A 20,526-nucleotide genomic window follows, 5' to 3' on the forward strand; every position below is an offset into this window, starting at 1 on the left:
CTACAGAAGAGACATGAATAAACCTTAGGGAAGTTGTAACAGTTCAATAAGGGTGAATTGTCCAGCACTCTCTCTTTTCTGAGTCATTTTTGTATTTTTGAGATGGTTGGGCTTCCTCACTGCTCTACACAAATTGCAAATATCCTGTTGACTTTGATGGCACTGAGCAACAACACAGACAAACTGGGGCCATTTACACTTCAGAGGGATTTAAATGAACAAATACATACGAGACACAATGAAGGGAATATAAAATAAAAATGGTTCCTGTATTCCCTTTGGCTACATTCTAATTGGCACGGGGACAGGAGGAGTGGAGGGATACTGAGACACACACACAGAGCTATGATTTGGCTAAGACCGTGTGGATTTGCATAATACAGTATAAAGTATGATGATACAAGGCCAGGGGTAGTGGCTCAAGCCAGTAATCCCAGCACTTTGGGAGGCTGAGGCAGGCGATCATGAGGTCAGGAGTTCGAGACCAGCCTGGCCAACATGGTGAAATCCCGTCTCCACTAAATATACAAAAAAGTAGCCAGGCATGGGGGTGTGTGCCTATAATCCTAGCTACTCGGGAGGCCGAGGCAGGAGAGTCGCTTGAACCTGGGAGGCAGAGATTGCACCAATGCACTTCATCCCAGGCGACAATGTGAGACTCAGTCTCAAAAAAAACAAAAACAAAAACAAAAACAAAGTATGGTGATACAACATGCAAGGGAGAAATTACATGTAACTTTGCAAGTCTGGAAGTGGAATGTGAGTTAATTTTTGCATTCTATTGAAACATCTTAGTTCAAGGAGAAAGAGATAAAGAAACAAAGGCCAAGAGTAAATAATTTGCCTTAGTTATTAGAAGATAAAACTAAAAAATACATTTCATTAAAAGTAGTGTACTTTCCACTAAATTATACATCATGAGTATGAATTCAATAGGCAGAGTTTGAGAGAGAAAGGCTGCATATGATGGCTGTCTTTGGGAATATTTGGTGGAATGGTGTGGCTGTGGCTGATAACCCAATAGTTTTATTTGATGGCTTACTGTGTTGTAAGTTAGGATGTTCCATCCTGTGGGGGTCACATTCACAAAAAAATGGGTAAGTTGATTCCTGCCTCAAAAGGTTTCAGTCTGGCCGGGCGCGGTGGCTCATGCCTGTAATCCCAGCACTTTGGGAGGCTGAGGCGGGTGGATCATGAGGCCAAGAGATCAAGACCATCCTGGTCAACATGGTGAAACCCCGTCCCTACTAAAAATACAAAAATTAGCTGGGCGTGGTGACATGCACCTGTAATCCCAGCTACTTGGGAGGCTAAGGCAGGAGATTCACTTGAACCTGGGAGGTGGAGGTTGCAGTGAGCCGAGATGGCGCCATTGCACTCCAGCCTAGAAACAGAATGAGACTCCGTCTCAAAAAAAAAAAAAAAAAAAGGTTTCAGTCTAACATTTACTTACTAGCTAGAGTTGCACAGCTACCACAAATTTTTGAATCATATCTAAGGCAAAGTCCAAGCATGTGCATTTTTTAACCTCTCCTCCTTCCAACAATTTTCATCTACACACCTCCAGTTGGGATCACTGATAATAGAGCTCTATGAAGCTTACTGAAGCTGATAATAGTTTCCAAACAGATTTCATACTTCCAGGTTTTCAGACCTTTGCTTGTGGGTTCTCTAATTAATCAAACATTTCACTTATACATCAAGTATTGTATTACTCTGTATATATATCACTAGAGATAAAACAGTCAACAGGAAAGACAGGGTACTTCCCTTTGGGGGTGGGTAGGAGAATGCCAAAGAACAAGAAATTATTAAAGAAAACTATGGAAAGTATCTCAGAAAATAAATACTGATCACCATTGGAGCACATAGAAAGACTCTTAATCCAAACCTGGGGTATAGCAAAGCTTTGTTGGAGGAAGTGATTTCTCTGCTAAGAACAGAAAGAGAGTAAGTAGGAGATAGCCATATTTTTTTGTTGTAGGGTAGGAGAAAGGGAGCAGAGAATGAGAAGCTGGGAAGCGGCTTCTAGGTAATGAAAACACCATGTTCAAAGATCTGGTGAGGGAGAATACAGTATGTGAAATAAGCTAAACAAGTGATGCCAATTCTCCACTTGTACCTTTCTGCTCTCCTAATAGACGTAAATGTTGGGGAATAAGCCTGGACAGACAAACAAGTGCCTCCTTAAGAAACTTTGAGGAAGACAGACTTCACCTTAAAAGCAATAAGCAGCCACTGAAGAGTTTTAATCATGACAGATTTAAGTTTTAGGCAGATTACTTGACGCACTGTAGAGATTGGAAATGAAATGATGAGATGGGAGACCAGTTAAGGAAGCTGTTGTAATTCTAGGCAAAGATAGTGGCCTGAACGTAAGTATTAACTGTGGAAACAGAATTATTAAGTGGACTGGCTTAGAGATTTTTAAGGCTTCAATGACTAATTGAATTCAGAGAGTGAAAGGAAAGAGGATTTAAAATGACTTTTTTTTTTGAGATGGAGTCCCGCTCTGTTACCCAGACTGGAGTGCAATAGTGCGATCTCGGCTCACTATAACCTCTGCCTCCTGGGTTCAAGTGATTCTCCTGCCTCAGCCTCCTGAGTAGGCATGTGCCACCACGCCCAGCTACTTTTATATTTTTACTAGAGATGGGGTTTCACTGTGTTGGTCAGACTAGTCTTGAACTCCTGACCTCAGGTGATTTGCCCACCTCAGCATCCCAAAGTGCTAGGAATACAGGTATGACCAACTGCACCTGGCCAAAAATGACTAATTTTTGGCTTGGGCAATTGGGAAGCCGACAAAGGCAAAGCCAATCATTTAGATTCTGAATACAGCCAGGGATAATTCAAAGGGTGAATCAAGAGGCTGTTATTTTTGAGGAGAGAGATATTTATGGCCTGAATGATTAACAACTGGATGGATTTGAGATATTTAGGAATTAAAATCAGTAAGTTTCAGTAATTCCCTGGATATGAGATATGTAAGGAAAGGAGTCAAATATGACACCCAAATTTCTGGCTTGGATTCTGTGAACAGTCACTGTGGTACACTGTTTAATTAACTCTTATCATTATTACACATGGAATTAGTTAATTCCATAAATTCCTCCTCTCCTGGTATGCACACTTTGCAAAGTGACTCTGTCATTCCTTCCATGTAGAGATGGAATCTATTTCCCCATCCCTGAAATGTGAACTAGTCTTGTGACTTGCTTTGACAAATATGTGATGGAATATATGCGATTTCCAAGGCAAGGCCTTAGGAGGCATTGTAGCTTTTACCCTTTTGGAGTGCTGCCCTGAGAGTGACATGAAAAGAAGTTGGTCTGGCCGACTGGAGGATGAGAGGTCACATGGAAGAGAACCAAGTCCTGGAGCTGACAGCACCAACTATGAAAAGTGGTAACCCTGGGACCTTTCAGTTTAGTTGACCTACTAGGTCAATAAAAAGCATCAATGAGGCCAGGGGAAAACCAACATAGGTGGAGTAGTTCTACTCCACTGACCCAGAACTATGAGAAATCGTGGCTGTTTTAAGCTACCAGGTTTACAGTGTGGTTACACAGCTATAAGACAATTGACAAAGACAGAGGGAGATCAAAAAAAGACAACCTGAAATGTTATTCTCAAATGACCTAAAGATACGCAAAAACTCTTAAACAGTAGAAAGTTTAGGGAGAGGTAGGTGATCCAATAATTCCTAGCACCAAATGCCTGAATAACAAGAGCAATGGAATGTTAATTAGAGAAGTTAAGAATCTACCTTTTGGATAAAGTAGCCAAAGCAAACAGGCAGGATGCTTTCAAGCTCTTTGAGAAAGGAAAGCAGAGGTGTTCACGGAGGACTCCGGGGTAGTCCCTCACACCCTCAACCTTGGATAAGTAAATTAAACCAGCTCTCCTTATTAGAGACTGCCTGAAGAATTAAGCTAGGATAAAAAACGTAAAAGCTTTCAGCACTATGCCTAAAATTTTATTATTCACACAGCAAAACATGGATATGAGAAAAAATAAGTTAAAAGTACACCTTTCCCATTCAAAGGTATTCTGCCTTTCTCTATTCTGCCAATAGAGAAAAATGAAATAAAAAACAATGCCTTAAAGACAACGAACATCATTAAAAAATTAACTTCAAAAATAAATTATACTTTGGTATAGATAGCTCCTTTTACTCCAACAACACTGTTTAAAAGCACAAATCGCACTCAAGCGCAGCCAGCCATAAGTGAATAGCAGAGGAGAACGGAGGTTAAGAGGCTAACAGAAGTGGTGAAAATGAGAGCGCGCGCGCGAGAGAAAGGTAAACAGAAACTGTTCTCCTGGACCAAAGACTTGAAGACTTGCCTCTAAGATTTGGAAGTCTCGTCATGAGCTCTTGCATTTCTGCCCGTTTAAAAACAACCTTCACTTCTTGCCAAGCTTTATTATTTCCCCCTCCCACCTGGTGTGATTTACAGATTGTTTTTAGCTAGAGCCGTACAAGAGAAGCTAAGTACCCAAGACAATCTGAATCAGGAGAAAACTGCTGCCAGAAACCCAAGGCGGGGAAGGACAAGGATCAACCGAGAAATTAAGCCACGTTGCATTCCGGCCGCAGCAGTCATTAAGGAGTCCTCCCCGCCCTTTTCAACCAGGACTGAATGTTGCGTCTTCCTCAGCTGCAATCTCTCCTACTCTCCCTGTGGCAGCTGCGAAGGTGATCTACACTCACCGCTTGAAGCACAGTCGCCAACAACAACCGTAGCCCAAACGTCGGCACCAGCCACCCACTCAGCCCAGCCGCCATCGCTACCTTTTCCGCAGGTTTCTGGCTGCCTAGAAGGACCCCTTAGCTAGGGCCGTCCACTCCAGAGCCTGATCCAAAATAGAACGCTAACGGCCGTTGCCCTTACATCTCTTATTTGGAAGTGACAGGTATTAAATAACGGCATATGAGAGCTTAAAAGTCATCAAATACAAAGACAGTCACTGGGTGCTTTCGATTACCCAAATCAGGCACTTTCCTAAACTCCCCACTTCTTTGCTTCTACGGTCTCCTTTCTTTCATTCACGACACTTCGTCAAGCAGCCAAGAAGCCACGCCTTAGCCAGTTTTAGCCCTGCCTTCTTCTCCAAGTTTACCCAATTGAACGTCGTCTTGATTGAGCTCTGTGGCAGAGGAAACCAACCGTAAACCGAACCAAGAGCGAAGCGCAGGGGCTCTTCGGTCCAATAATTGGACCCGAACGGGAGGAGGGGCGGGGCTTCTGGTTGCCGAGCAGCGTACGCGGATGCGTGCGCGTGGTGGCGGAGGGGGATGGGCGGGGGCGGGGCTGAGGGCGGCGCAGCCGCAGCGCTAGTGGAGGGGGCGCGCGGCCGCGAGCAAAGGAGGGAGGGAAGGAAGGAAGAGAGGAAGGCGGGCAGGCAGGCAGGCGGGCGCGGGGGTCGGGGACTGAGGCAGTAGAAGGAGGCGAGAGCCCGGCAGCCGCTTCGCGCTGTTTGCTGCGCGGGCTTTTGGAGGGGGCGGCCGTTGAGTCGGCTGAGGAGAAGCGCACACCGGCGGCGTTGGTGCTAGCGCCTGGGGGAGGGGGACTAGAGAGGCGAGAAGGGGGGTCGCTGCGGTGGTTCTCTCGCTGTCGCGGTCTCTTTGCCTCGCTCCCGGCTCGGCGGGCTCCTCCCGGCGTCTCTCTCGCCTCCGGGGCCCCGCTCCCCGCCCCCCGCGGTATGTCTTGATCCCGAGCAGCGGGTTTCATGGGGCTCCTCAGGATTATGATGCCGCCCAAGTTGCAGCTGCTGGCGGTGGTGGCCTTCGCGGTGGCGATGCTCTTCTTGGAAAACCAGATCCAGAAACTGGAGGAGTCCCGCTCGAAGCTAGGTGAGGAACTGAACTGCCCCGGGCTGAGTGCTGTGGAAGGGGCCGCGGAGGCACTGCCGCCGGAGCAAGTGGGCGTTTGTCTAACCTGGGGTCTGGCTCGGGGGCTGAAAGAGGTTTCAAAGAGAACCGGGAACTAGGGGCAGCGAGGGCACGAGCTCCAAGAATGGGTTGAATTAAGCTTGAGTGGCGTGCTGGGCTCGCGAGGTCACGGGGCAGAGGTTGCAAGGTTGGGCTTCCCGAGCCAAAGGGATGCCCCGAAGTAGGCATTCCACGGAGAGAGAGTGAGAGAGAAGACCGAACTCAATGGGGAGCGGGTGTTGCTGGTGGAGACAGAAGCGCTCAGTATCGCGTGTTCTCTTGGAAGTCGTACAGAAAGCCCTGGCAATGTCAGACGAGGGGTATTCTAATTTGAGCTATGGGCATCTGGATACGAATTCTTCTGGGGGTTCATGAAGGGATAGGTGCGCAGAAATGGAAGGAGATGCTGGGACGATGGAGAGTAAAATAAATACACTGTAGCGAGTTGCACTCTTGTGCTAGGGGCAGCAAGGGACCTTATAATTGCCAGTTGAGGGGGGCTGGCCGGGTAGTGCAGGAACGCGAGTGAAAAGCTTCATCGGAGTACAGAAATGAGGGTCCGGAGATTTAAAGTCTTTAGTGGCGCTAAACTGATGAATTGGGGCTTGAGAATAGGGATGCCTATGTATGTTGCTTCGCGGCAGTGTTGATGTGAATTTCGAAGAGGAGGGAACGCTGAAGGGGAATTATGTAGTGAAGTTTGTTAAAGGAAAAGTAGGATTATGCGGAAAGTTAACCATGTGGTTAAATACCTTAAAGGGTTAACAGGTGCTTTCATGGGTGAAGGGTTCTGAAGTACAAAAAGTTGGTGCGAAGTTGTGAAAGGCCAGAAAAAAAGCACGGAGAATAGGTACTTTCGGATTAATAGGGAACTTTGGCATTTGGAAGAGCTCAGCATGGAGAGCGAGAGTTAAAAGAATTGACAGTGATAAATTTTGATTTAAAAATGTGCATGGCACTTAAAAATCAACTCAAGAGGATGTAATTTGAATATGGAAAAGTAATGTGAAGTGTTTTTTGCATACTTTCACCTCAAAATCATTTTGAATACCTTTGAGAAGCCAGCAAAACAAAAGAAAACAAAACAAAAAAACCCCAGCAGTATAATTTAGACTAAGAAATAGATGTTACTGTGAATGGATGATTAATTTTTAGGAAAAATGTACCAGAAAATAATTGTGATATACGTACAGCAGCTATTTTGGTACAAGGCTTTGCAAAAGCCTTGACATTTTAAAGAGCCTTGAAAGAAAAACCATCAAGTAAATCTGAATGAAGTGCAACTAAAGTTGGAGAAAAACTAAAAATACTCCCAGTCCTCAACTCTAGAGTAAAATTCGAAGAGATACGCAGTTTATTTACCAGTTCTTTTATTAATATGTATCTTGTATGATGGAAAAAAATGTCCACTTTAAATATTGAAGGTTATCCAGTACGGTTTTTCTTTTCTTTTGTATCCATTTAGCGACATTCAGGGTCATTATTGATCATTATTCTGGTCATTGATCATTATTGGTCATTATTCTGGCGTCATTAATGATCCAGCTCTACAGAAAAAAGAAAAGACTCCTCTTTGGAATTCTCTGGAGTTGATTTCTTAGACACATTACAGTGGGTTAGAATGACTTAAGTTTTTGGTTTTCCTCCTTGGCTAACATTTTTTTCCCCATATACTTGAAAATTGCTTCCATAGACACAATCTGAATAATTTTTAAAAGAAAATTCTCTGAAGATGTATAATGCCACAGTTAAAATATAAAGTGCTTTCTTGTGATACAAGAAAGAAAATTTCATAAAAAATAGTAAATATGCATCAAAATCCTCCTGGGACTACAGGTAAGTCTACCTGGGACTACAGGTGGGTGTTACCATGCCTAGCAGAGGAAACCATATTTTGACAACCAGATTCTGTACTAGGCACTTTTCATCTTAGATACTCGTGTTTAAAGTAAGAACACCATTTAAAGCCATTTTTGGCCAGGCGCAGTGGCTCACGCCTGTAATTCCAGCACTTTGGGATGCCAAGGCCGGCGGATCATTTGAGGTCAGGAGTTCGAGACCAGCCTCGCCAACATGGTGAAACCCTATCTCTACTAAAAATACAAAAATTAGTCAGGCGTGGTGGCGGGCGCCTGTAATCCCAGCTACTCAGGAGGCTAAGGTATGAGAACCGCTTGGACCTGGGAGGCAGAGATTGCAGTGAGCCTAGATCGTACCACTGCGCTCCAGCCTGGGCAAAGAGGGAGCCTCAGTCTCAAATAAAACCAAAAAACAACAGAAAGCCATTTTTGCAGGTGCAGAAACAGGCTTAGAGGTTATATAACTTGCCCAAGACCACATCACATTTAAGTGGCAGAGCCAGGATTGCAACCCAGTTATGTCTGATTCCAAATCAATTGCTCCTTTAATTATGTCCGGTTGCTTAAGACTTTATATTGACATTACGCCAAGATTTAGCTATTTGAATAGAGTTTTAAAATTGTAATATCAATGTTTAATTGCATTTATTGCTAAGAATGAATATCATTCAGAGAAAATTGAATTTCTGACACAAAGGAATTGGTTTAGTGTAACGTCTGCCCCTTGTTTATATTCATGTAATAAACATAATTATGTTACCCAAGGAAACAACTGAAATAGATAGCTTATTTTTACTATAGGAAAAAAAAATCTAGCTGTTTTCCATACGTGCAAAATCACAATGTTAAAAAAGCATTTTTATTTTGGCATTAAAAAAAACCCTATTAAACATTTTGTCCTTAAAAGTAGTTATCATCATTTTCATTGTAGAAGATTCCAAAGCATAGTATTGTCTGATAGTGGCTTTAATATTCCTTGATTTGAGAGTATAGTATTTTGATGGTGAGACCTCTAATAGAGCAATAGATGTATTCAAAACTGAGGTATAGTCATTGACTACTTGGGAAATTCACTAATCAGGAATTCCTGAAAAAAAATTCAGTAATATAGTTTTTTTATTTTTATTTTTTAAAAAACAAATATGGCATTGTGGTGCACATATTACAATGAAGCTTGCTCTTTTTGCCTTGAATGTCATAGACATCTTTCCAGGTCAGTACATATAGATGTGACTTACTCATTCTATTAGTAATAGCTGTATAATACTCCAAAGTATGCATGTATCATAAATTATTAAGCCATTATTCTAGTAACGGACATTCAGTTTGTCCCCCATCTGTCGCGTGTGTGTGTGTGTGTATGTGTGTGTGTATATATACACACACACACATATATACACATATATAATTTTTTGACTTTTTTTTGTTAGTATTATAAACAATTACAGGAAACATCCTTATATATCTGTTTAACTCATGTTGATGTCATTTTGTGCTAGGATGAATTCTGTATGTGAGATTGCTGGGACAAGGATATACATATTTCATAATTTAATAGATTTAAAAATCTACTTTTCAACATTTTTTTTTTTGTTTTTCAGAAGATATAGTAATCTACACTGCCAGCACATGTTCATTGCACTAGAAGATAATCAGCTTCTAATTTTTGCCAGTGTGAGGCTGTGAAATGATATACTGAATTAATTTACCTTCTGATTTCTAGTTAGGTTGAACATCTTTACATATGTTTATTGCCCATTTATTTGTTAATTTTCATTTGTCTATTTTTCTATTGGGTGGTTTACTTATTTTTTTAAATGTTAGAATTAGTAATCCTTTGTCTGTCATAAGTTCTGCTTTTTTTTTCTTTTTTGAGATGAGCCTTGCTCTGTCACCCAGTCTGGAGTGCAGTGGTGCGATTTCAGCTCACTCCTGTCTCAGCCTCCCAGGTAGCTGGGATTACAGTTACTTGCCACCACGCCCAGCTAATTTTTGTATTTTTAGTAGAGACAGGGTTTCACCATGTTGGCCAGACTGGTCTTGAACTCCTGACCTCAAGTGATCTGCCCCCCTCTGCCTTCCAAAGTGCTGGGATTACAGGTGTGAGCCACTGCACTCGGCCTCTTGCATTTGTTTTTGTCCAAGTTTGCCATTTGTTTTTTGACTTTATGGTGTGTTTTGCTCATATAGAAGTTTTAAAATATACACAGTTAAATCTATCAATTTAGGTAAGTCGTTTTCATATGTTGCTTAGGAAGACTTACCCTGAGCCAAGATTGTGTACATTTTCTGTATTTTATTATAGTATTTTATAGTTTATTACATTTGGCTCTTTAAACCATTTATATGTTTACAGAGATTTATCATGATTTTCTCAGTAAATAATTCATTTTTTCCAACTGTATGTTAACATTCCTTCTTTTAATCACATACTAAGTTTTCATATGTTCTTGGATCAATTTTGGATGCTATTTTCCATTAATCAGAGATTCTTTAAACCTCAGGGACCCATAAATAGGCTTCAAGGTGAATTCCCTGAAATTATATACATAACTTTCATCAGATTTGCAAAGGAGTATGTGATTCCTTTAATGGCAAGGATCACAGATATAGTAGATGTTTCATATTTAGTGGACTTTTTTTGTTTTAATAACATAACATGCAGATTGTGAGTTAAATTTAGGAGATAAGCGCATTACTTGTGAAAAAGTTTTTCAACTTCTAATGAAGTTAATACTTCATTGTATTAAAATGTAGACTTAATTTTCTAGTGAGAAATGGAAAAGGACAGGGAATCCAAATGAAAACTATTTAACTGTGACTCATTACCATAAAATGTCAGAATTTGTGGCTGGTGAAAAGTAGTTCTTCCCGAATTTCAAGAGTGCACTTGTTGCTAATATTGACTGGTCGAACAGTGCAGCGAAACGTTTTCTCACATAAATGATAGAATTATGTGCTTGGTAACTTTATTTTCTATAGGGTTTTAGCATTGTAAGTAATTTGTTGACTGTATTCTTATATCCCTATATGAATTTATGAGCACATTAGGAATAATCTTTTACATGGGGAAAATAATTGAGAATGGATTATGTACTCATCCATAGGTGATAATTATGTTAGTCATTATGTTCTTAAAACTCTACTAGACTAAACAACTAATTCCAGGGCCAAGGTTGAGACTGCTTTTTGGAATTTGGTAGTTTTTACAAGTTCCTGAAACCATGCAGTGATACCTGTAACATGTTCCAGAGAATGGTAGATTTCCTTACTTCTGAAATCATTTGGAAAACCTCACAGTAGCTACTGTTTTGAGGACTTTGGGTTAATAGGAATACAGTTATTCTAGAATTGGTAATTGGTGCCTCACTTATTAGTCTTGAATAAGATATCTAGTGCCATGGAGTGGTCACCTGAAACAGTTGATCTCAATTAAGATAATTCCGGGATGTCTGTCCACCACTCTGGAAAGCCTTCTAATAGCTTTATGACACTTAGTGAAATTGAAATAATAATGAATGTTCAAACACTGCTCTCCAGAAAGACCACTTTTGAAGGATGTACTTATAGATGAACTTCATAATCATGGTTCACTATAGCCTAGTTATTTTTAAGAATTACCCACCTACCAGTACCTGTACTTTTGTATTCTGCCTTTCTGCCTGTTAACAATAGATTAACCGTCAATGCTCCTGTTGGGTAATTTGTACACCTGATTCTATTGCCTCACTTACCTAAAGACATGGTTCCAGAAGCTTTCCCTCATTCTCCTGTAACAGTGTATTCTTGAAAATTGCTAATAGAGTAGATTTTAAGTGTTTTCACCATACCAAAAAAAAGTATGTGAGGTAATGCATGTTGGGTGAATTAGCTTGATTTAGCCATCCATGATATATACATGTTTTAAAACATGTTGTACAGATAAATATATATAGTTTTGTCAATTAAAAATTAAGAAAAAAATTAACTATCTTGGTAAATGTTCCAGGTGAGTGTGAAAAATATGTATTCTGTTGTTATTGACTGAAGTGTGCTGTAAATGTCAAGTGGTTGGTAGTATTGTTACGTTGTTTTGTATTCTTGATTTTTTCCTGCCTCTTCATCAGTTATGAAGAGGGGTTTTGAAATCTTTGATATAATTGTGGATTTGTCTGTTTTTCTTGTAATTCTGTCACTTTTTGCTTCATGTATTTTGAAGTGCTGTGATTAAGTATATGAACATTTAGGCTGTCACGTCTTCTGATCGACTAACCCTTTTTTTAATAGAAGATACTGTGTTTATCCTTGGTAATATTCTTTGCTCTGAAACCTACTGCTGTGGTGTTAATGTCTCCCCCAAAATTTACGTGTTGGAAACTTAATCCCCGATGCAACAGTATTGGGGCGGGGAATGGAGGGTGTTTAGGTGATGAGGGCTCTCTCCTCATAACTGTATTAATACTGTTATAAAAAAACTCGTGGGAGTGGATTTTCTTTTTTCTACGTAAGAAGACAGCATTTGTCCCCCTTTTGCCATTTCTACCCCCAACCATATGAGGATGCCGCAAGAAGTCCCTCTCCAGATGCTGGTGCCTTGATTTTGGACTTCTCAGTTTCCAGAACTGTGAAGAAATACATTTCTGTTTTCTATAAATTACCGAGTCTCAGGTATTTTGTTTTAGTACCACACAGTGGACTATGACACTTACTTTGTCTAGTGCTAATACAGACACTTCAGTTTTTTTTTGAGTAGTGTCAGGTGGTATATCTTTTCCCATCCTGTTAGTATTAACCTACTTGTGTATTTATATTTAAAGTGGATTTTTGGTAGACAGCATCTAATCTTGCATCCAATTTCACAATCTCTTTTGTAAATGAAATATTTAGAACACTTAATGTGATTATTGATGTGGTTGGGTTTAAATTTGAGTTGCTATTTGTTTTCTGTTTGTCTTAACTGTTTTGTGATTCCTTTTTTTCTGTTTTTAGGATTAAAGGAGTATTTTTAAATTCCATTTTTTAATTTGATGACTTACTAGCAGTGCTCTTTGCTGTTTGTTTGTTTTTTTTTCTAGTGGTTAAGGGTTTATGGTATTCATGATAGAATTTCATGTGTAGTATAAGAATCTTAATATATTACCACTTTTTTCTGGGTTCTTGCTATCGTCGTTACGCATTTTACTTCTATATATGAGTCCTACAATACATTATTATTTTGCTTTAACTTAGTTATCTTTTAAAAAGATATAAAATGCTTAAAAATTTTTTAAAAATTTACTCACATATTTACCATTCCCAGTGTTCTTCATTGTGTGTGTGTGTGTATGCAGATTTCATGTGGTACCATTTATTTTCACCCTGAAGAATTTCTTTTAACATTACTTACACTTAAAAATGTACTGGTGATGAATTCTTTTCACTTTGTGTGTCTGAAAAAGTTTTTATTTGCTATAGTGTTTGAAGGATATTTTTGTTGGGTATAGAATTCTAAGCTGACATTTTTGTTGTTTCAGTACTTTAAAGATGTTGCTTCATTGTCTTCTGGCTTGCATTGTTTCTGATGAGAAGGTTGCCATCATTCTTTGTTCTACTATATGTAGCATGTCTTTTATTTTTCCGCTTTGCCTACTTTTAAGATTTTCACTAGGTTTTTAATTATTTGATATAATGGCCCTTGTATTATGTTTCTTGTTCCTGGGGTTTGTTGAGCTTCTTGGATCTGTGAGTTTATAGTTTTTATTTAAACATTTTTAAATATTTTAAACATTTTAAACATTTATTTAAACATTTTTGGCCATTATTTCTTCACATATTAATTTTTCTGTGCTGCCTCTCCTCTCTTTCAGGGCTTCGAAATACACTTATATTAGGCCACATGAAATTGTTCCACAGTTCAGTGATTTTCTATTCATCTTTCTCAGTCTTTTTTGTGTGTGTTGTTTTAGATAGTTTTTACTACTAGGTCTTTAATTCACCAATCCTTCTGCAGTATGTAATCCACTTTTAATATTACCCAGTTTATTTTTTATCTCAGGCATGGCCCCCCACCCTTCCCTCCACCCTTCTAAAAGTTCAATCTAGGTCTTTAAAAAATTATCTTTCATTTCTTTCCTTAACATCCTGTATTAGCTCGTTTTCACGCCCAAGACTGAATAACTTACAAAAGAAAGAGACTTAATTGGACTTACAGTTCACATGGCTGGGGAAGCGTCACAGTCATGGTGGAAGGCAAGGAGGAGCAAGTCACATCTTTGTGGCAGGCAAAAAATGAGAAAGCTTGTGCAGGGGAACGGCCTTTTTTTTTTTTTTTTTTTTGAGACGGAGTCTCGCTCTGTCGCCCAGGCTGGAGTGCAGTGGTGCGATCTCGGCTCACTTCAAGCTCCGCCTCCTGGGTTCACACCATTTTCCTGCTTCAGCCTCTCGAGTAGCTGTGACTACAGTCGCCCACCACCATGCCCGGCTACTTTTTTGTATTTTTGGTAGAGATAGGGTTTCACCATGTTAGCCAGGCTGGTCTCGATCTCCTGACCTTGTGATCCACCCACATTGGCCTCCCACAGTGCTGGGGATTACAGGTGTGAGCCACCTCGCCCAGCAAGAACGCCTCTTTTTAAAACTGTCAGATATTGTGAGACTTATTTGCTATCATGGGAACAGCATGGGAAAGACTTGCCCCCATGATTCAATTACCTCCCACCAGGTCCCTCCCACAGCACAGGGGAATTCAAGATGGGATTTGTGTGGGAACACAGCCAAACCATATCATTCCACCCCTGGCCCCTCCCAAATCTCATGTTCTCACATTTCAACACCAATCATGCCTTCCCAACAGTCCCCCAAAGTCTTAACTCATTTCAACATTAACTCCAAAGCCCACAGTCCAAAGTCTCATCTGAGACAAGGCAAGTCCCTTCTGCCTATGCACCTGTAAAATCAAAAGCAAATTAGTTATTTCCTAGATACATTGGGTAAATACACCCATTCCAAGTGGGAGAAATTGGCCAAAACAATGGGGTTACAGGCCCCATGCAAGTCCGAAATCCAGCGGGGCAGTCAAATCTTAAAGCTTCAAAATGATATCCTTTGACTCCATGTCTCACATCCAGGTCATGCTGATGCAAGAGTTGGGCTCCCACGGCCTTGGGCAGTTCCACCCCTGTGGCTTTGCATGATATAGCCCCCCACTCTTGGCTACTTTCACAGCGTGGCATTCAGTGTCTGTGGCTTTTCCAGGTGCACTGTGCAAGCTGTCAGTAGATCTACCATTCTGAGGTCTAGAGGATAGTGGCCCTCTTCTCACAGCCCAACTAGGTCGTGCCCCAGTAGGGACTCTGTATGGGGACTGCAACCCCACATTTCCCTTCCACACTGCCCTAGCAGAGGTTCTCCATGAGGGCCTTGCCCCACAACAAACTTCTGCCTGGGTATCCAGGTGTTTCCATACATCTGAACTCTAGGCAGAGGTTCTCAAACCTCAGTTCTTGACTTCTGTGCACTTGTAGGCTCGACACCATGTGGAAGCTGCCGAGGCTTGGGGATTGCACCTTCTGAAGTCATGGCCCGAGCTCTACGTTGGCCCTTTTCAGCCATGGCAGGAGCGGCTGGGACAAAGGGTGCCAAGTCTCTAGGTTGCACATAACACGGGGACCCTGGACCCAGCCCACGAAACCATTTTTTCCTTCTAAACCTCTGGGCCTGTGATGGGGGTTGCTGCTGTGAAAACCTCTGACATGCCTTGGAGACATTTTCCCCATTGTCTTGGGGATTAGCATTCAGCTACTTGTTACTTACGCAATTTCTTCAGTGGGCTTGGATTTCTCCTGAGAAAATGGAATTTTCTTTTCTGTCATACTGTCAGTCTGCAAATTTTCCTAACTTTGATGCTCTGTTTCCCTTTTAAAACTGAATGCCTTTAATGGCACCCAAGCCATCTCTTGAATGCTTTGCTGCTTAGAAATTTCTTTCACTAGAAATCCTAAATCATCTCTCTCAAGTTCAAAGTTCCACAAATCCCTAGGGCAGGTACAAAAGGCCACCAGTCTCCTTTCTAAAACATAACAAGAGTCACCTTTGCTCCAGTTCCCAACAAGTTCCTTGTCTCTATCTGAGACCACCTTAGACTGGACCTTATTGTTCATATCACTATCAGCAATTCAACAAGTCTCTAGGAAGTTCCCAAACTTTCCCACATTTTCCTGTCTTCTTCTGAGCCCTCAAAACTGTTCTAACCTCTGCCTGTTACCCAGTTCCAAAGTAACTTCCACATTTTGGGGTATGTTTTCAGCAATGCCCCACTCTATGATACCAATTCACTGTATTAGTCCCTTTTTCACACTGCTGATAAAGACATGCCCAAGACAGCAATAAACTAAAAGAGAGAGGTTTAATAGTTCTACATGGCTGGGGCAACCTCACAATCATCGTGGAAGGCAAGGGGGGGGTGGATGGTGGCAGGCAAAAAATGAGAACGCTTGTTTGGGGAACGCCTCTTTTTAAAACCATCAGATCTCACGAGACTTACTCACTGTCATGAGAACAGAATGGGAAAGACTTGCCCCCATGATTCAGTTACCTCCTACCAGGTCCCTCCTACAACACGTGTGAATTCAAGATGAGATTTGGGTGGGGACACAGCCAAAGCATATCACATGCTTTTCCTTTTTTTTTTGGAACAAGTGGAATATTGTTATAATAATTCTTTCTGATGTCATTGTCTACTAATTCTATCATCTGGGTCATTTCTGGGTTGCTTTCTATTGATTTGCTTTTCTCTACATTATGGGCCATATTTTCTTTACGTGTCTGTTAATTTTTAACTGGATGGCAGACATTATTAATTTTACCTTGCTAGGTACTGGATATTTTTCATATTCCTATAAATACTTGCACGCTTTGTTTTGGGACATACTTAAGTTATCTAGAAACAGTTTTGTCTTTTTGAGGCTTGCTTTTAAGTTTGTTTGACGGCACCACAAAGCCTTTAGTCTAGGACTAATTTTGCTCCATTACTGGCAGTCCCTTTTAGTGCCCTTCAGAGTATTCCACCCAGTGCCCTGTGTATTACAAGGTTTTGCCACTTTGGCCGAAGGGAATGCTGGTTGAGTGAATCCCCAAAATTGTTCCTCCTGTCCATTTTGAATGGCTCTTTTTTGGCCTCAGTTTCTTAACAGATATGCACTGAGAGGTACTCTGCTGAAAATTCTGTTTTTGGCTCTGTCCTCTTCAGTACACTGCCTAGCAAACTTCAGCCGCTTTGTCTTTCCTAAAACCTTGATTCTCGCTGCTTAATTCAAGAAGAATGTTGGATCCCTGAATTAGACTGAGTTCTCCCTCCCTGTGCTGTAGCCTGGAAACTCTCTCAGGCAGTCATAGGACTCACTTCATTTCCTTTTTCTCAGGAATCCTCATACTATGCTGATTTCCTGTTTAATGTCCAAAGTCTGAAAATTGTTCTTATGTATTTTATTTTTGTTTTGTTGTTTCAGTTAAGAGGGTAAACCCAGTCTCTTTTACTCCATCTTGGCTAGTGGTAGAAACTGGGTGGATCTTTGATTGGGTGTCCCCGAGTTGACTGAGGGGAAAGTAGTGAACTTGGATCATTTGAATTATACTTGGTAATTAAAACTAATATTATAAATTCAGGGAAAGAATAATGGTTTTATTATGCTTCTTGATTTCTTCATAATCTCTAGTATGGTATTGAGCACAGGCCTTAGCAAGTTGTTAACTGAAAGTTAGGCAAGACTTACCCGTGATAGTCCCACCTTCCTCCTTCCTCATAGAAGTTTCAAGTGTATGTTAGTTAATTCTTTGAAATGTTATCAGTTTTATTCTGACTTTAAGAAACCAGACCTTTTGTATCCCTTTAGATACAGCTGAGTCTAAGAGGAAGACTCTTTCAGACTGGCTGATGAACCATGTGGCTCCAGAAGAGGTTTTTGCTTTTCCTGTTAGTATGGCTTTTGAGCTAATTGGTCACATTCTTGCTGGGCGTGGCTGGATTAATAGTTCTGTTCAGAGGCTTCTTTCCTGTATTCCTTCCAGAATACCTTTATTCCAAGCTAAGTAGTGGGGAAGAGAATCAGGGATGGTAGTGCTAATAGTAGTTATATTGAATATGTTGCATGTATAGAAAATGCATATAGTTTACCCTAAGGTGAATATTATTATTATAGTCCTCAGATGTTCAACGTGGCATGATATAATTCTTGCTAAAGGTAGTTAGGTTGTACTGAACCTGTGAGTACTCGAAAGTGTCAAGGAGAAGTCTTTTAAATTGTAACTGTTGGATTCTCCTGTGGAAAGGTAGTGATTTGAAAATAGTGAATTGATTTGCTACTTATATAGCAACTTAAAACTGGATTTAGAGGGAAAGTAATGTCCACTTTCCTAAATTCCAGTATAAGTTAGGAATAATCCATTAGTATTACCTTATGTTTTTCCATTATTTATTTTTAAATTTGTGATATAGCTAGAAATAAGTGATTTGTACAGGTAAGCACTCAGAAATGACTTTAGAGACTGATCAGATGATGTCAGTTGGGAAAGGAGAGTTGTGTTGGAAAACACCTTAGACTTTTGCTTGGTATGGTTAAGGATTTGAGGTTAAGTGGTTATGCAAGTGCAGACTAACTCTTGGCAAATTTATTTCTAATTATAAACTACGTTTGAGTTGGGCTTAATGAATGTAATTTAGAGATGTTATTGGTTCATTGATAACAAACTTCTGGTATGTAGTCCCTGTATGCTTTGAAGCAAAACAGTATAGGAAATGAGCTAATCAAACTAGTTTTATTTTTTTCTGCTACATAAGTTGGTAGTCTGAGTCTCCATAGCTTGTCTTCAGACAATGAATTCTGTATCGAGTGCTCTGTTACTATCATGCTTTCAAAATAATGCTTTATTACAGTATGTCTTTTAGTTAATAGTAACTTAAAAAAGGAAATCTTTAGAAGAAACTAAACGCACAGCATAAACATTCTAACTAAAATCTTGCTGCAAACCTGAATTTTTATAGTGTATTCAATAGAGTTGCAAATTCTACCCTATTTTTATTCTAAGAGTTTGATGTTTAACTAGGGCTGTTTCTTTCAGTTTCTAAGGTGTGATGTAAAAGGACATAATCTTAAGTTTTCAGTGATAAAAAATATACTATTTTAAATATAGGCAGGAATATTAGAGCTTTGAGTAAAATTGAATTACTGGATTGAAATCAATAAAGTCCTTCTTCAACCTTGCATTTGATTTCCTTGTTCAAGTTTTGTCCATGACAAACTGAAACTGGCTCAGCAGTGAGGTTTGACATGAGGATTCTTGATCTATATTTAGATTTGATCTGTATTTAAGATTCTTGATTTATATTCTGTATTTGGGTGTTAAGAAAGTGCCTCCAATTGCCAGTGTTTTTATTTCAACACAGTTTTATTGCTTTTCAACAAAACATACCCAGCTCTTATAAAGTGTTGGATGTTCCCAGAATGTTATACACCTCTGGCAGAAAAACTCAGTTGTTTCCTCTATAGAAGGGCTGATTAGAAAGACTGGCTTAACGTGATTTTAATGTATTTTAATAGTTTCTGCATTTGTTTAAATAAAATAGAAGAAAACATTCACCATTGTCTCCTAAGACATAAATTTCTTATCTTTCCTTCCTACTTTGAAGGTTAAAACAAAAAAGCAAAGTTGTGTGATGATATTTTAGTGTCTTGAAATGGATTTCTCAGCCATTAAAATAAGGGATATGTGTGACTTTTGCACCTCACCTGGGATTTGTCAGTGATACTCTGACTTGATATGTGCTTGTTCAGGTTTGTCTTATAGATAAGATGCCATTGTGTGCCCTTTTTCTTTTGCCCTAGGTTGGAACTTTGTGTTTAATTAGTAAGCCATCATGACCTCTGAACCTTCATTTGTAACAGACAGTAACTAAAAGTTATGGAGTACTTACTGTATATTTATAAGTGTTTTATGTGTATAGTTTCATTTAATGTAAATGATACTTGTTTTGCTTTCTTCAGAGAATTGCTGTGAAGATAAATGTTCTTCAAATGAGATAATGAATGTTTGTACAAACACTGTAGTTATAAATTGTTATTAATGACAATAATACCTAACTACTTTTTCTTTGCCATTGTTGTCTTTAAGGTTTAATATAGTCTATAGCCTACATTTTTTGGTGCTGTAGTTTTTCCCAGTGCCTCATCTCATAGGATGACACTTGTCTGATAAGTCCAGATAAATCACATGATGTTACATGAGTTATAGATTTGATATTCAGGTTAACTTTTTATTCTTTAATCACTGGCAATTCATATTGTTATTTGTCTCTTTAAAGTAGAAATCTATTTGTTTTCATATAAATTCTAGAAAAGCTTTGACTTTTTGATGTTACTGGACTCTCTTTACTCTTTCCTACTAATCCCTGTGAAATTGACAATTAAAGACAGATTTGTAGAATGCAAATTAAATTTAAATTGTCATGGGAATGTGTATATGTATGTGTTTATGTGCATATATGTGTATAAAATAACTCTTTGGCCTCTAAATTTTTAAAGGATAGTCAAATTAATGAAAGAAGAAAGAACCTAAGCCTATTTCTCCATTTTAGAAAAAGTTTTATGTGATAGTTGCTTTATTATATTGTCAGTTTTCCCATGGTGATTCATTATTATATCTCAAATAGAGGAATATGTTCTGTATCCTTTATTTAAATGAGGAAAGTTCAGCTTTTCTTATCCTTTTAACTCAAAT

The 20,526-nt window shown here is 39.6% G+C and overlaps 2 protein-coding genes across 5 annotated transcripts in view; one reads left to right on the top strand and one right to left on the bottom strand.

The window, feature by feature from the left end:
* The window catches only part of SELENOF (selenoprotein F), a 50,893-nt gene extending 45,621 nt beyond the window's left edge, over positions 1-5,272 (bottom strand). The window contains exon 1 of one of the 2 annotated variants that reach the window (XR_002524419.1): positions 5,128-5,272. Coding sequence is in view for 1 of the 2 variants with exons in the window: in XM_003892151.4 (XP_003892200.2) it covers positions 4,718-4,792 (75 nt within the window). In the remaining variant the exon portion in view is untranslated. Of the gene's footprint in view, positions 1-4,717; positions 5,108-5,127 lie in introns of those variants that run through there. The other variant, XM_003892151.4, reaches the window with a different exon arrangement.
* A 57-nt stretch (positions 5,273-5,329) lies between these two features.
* HS2ST1 (heparan sulfate 2-O-sulfotransferase 1) overlaps positions 5,330-20,526 on the top strand; it is a 201,763-nt gene continuing 186,566 nt past the window's right edge. For 2 of the 3 annotated variants that reach the window (XM_009212233.3, XM_003892150.5), the window contains exon 1: positions 5,330-5,860. In XM_009212233.3, coding sequence (XP_009210497.1) covers positions 5,737-5,860 — 124 coding nt within the window. In that variant the 5' untranslated portion in view covers positions 5,330-5,736. The remainder of the gene's footprint in view (positions 5,861-20,526) is intronic. The other variant, XM_009212248.4, reaches the window with a different exon arrangement.

The sequence above is a fragment of the Papio anubis genome, chromosome 1 (assembly GCF_008728515.1).
Source record: "Papio anubis isolate 15944 chromosome 1, Panubis1.0, whole genome shotgun sequence".
Lineage (NCBI taxonomy): Eukaryota > Metazoa > Chordata > Mammalia > Primates > Cercopithecidae > Papio > Papio anubis.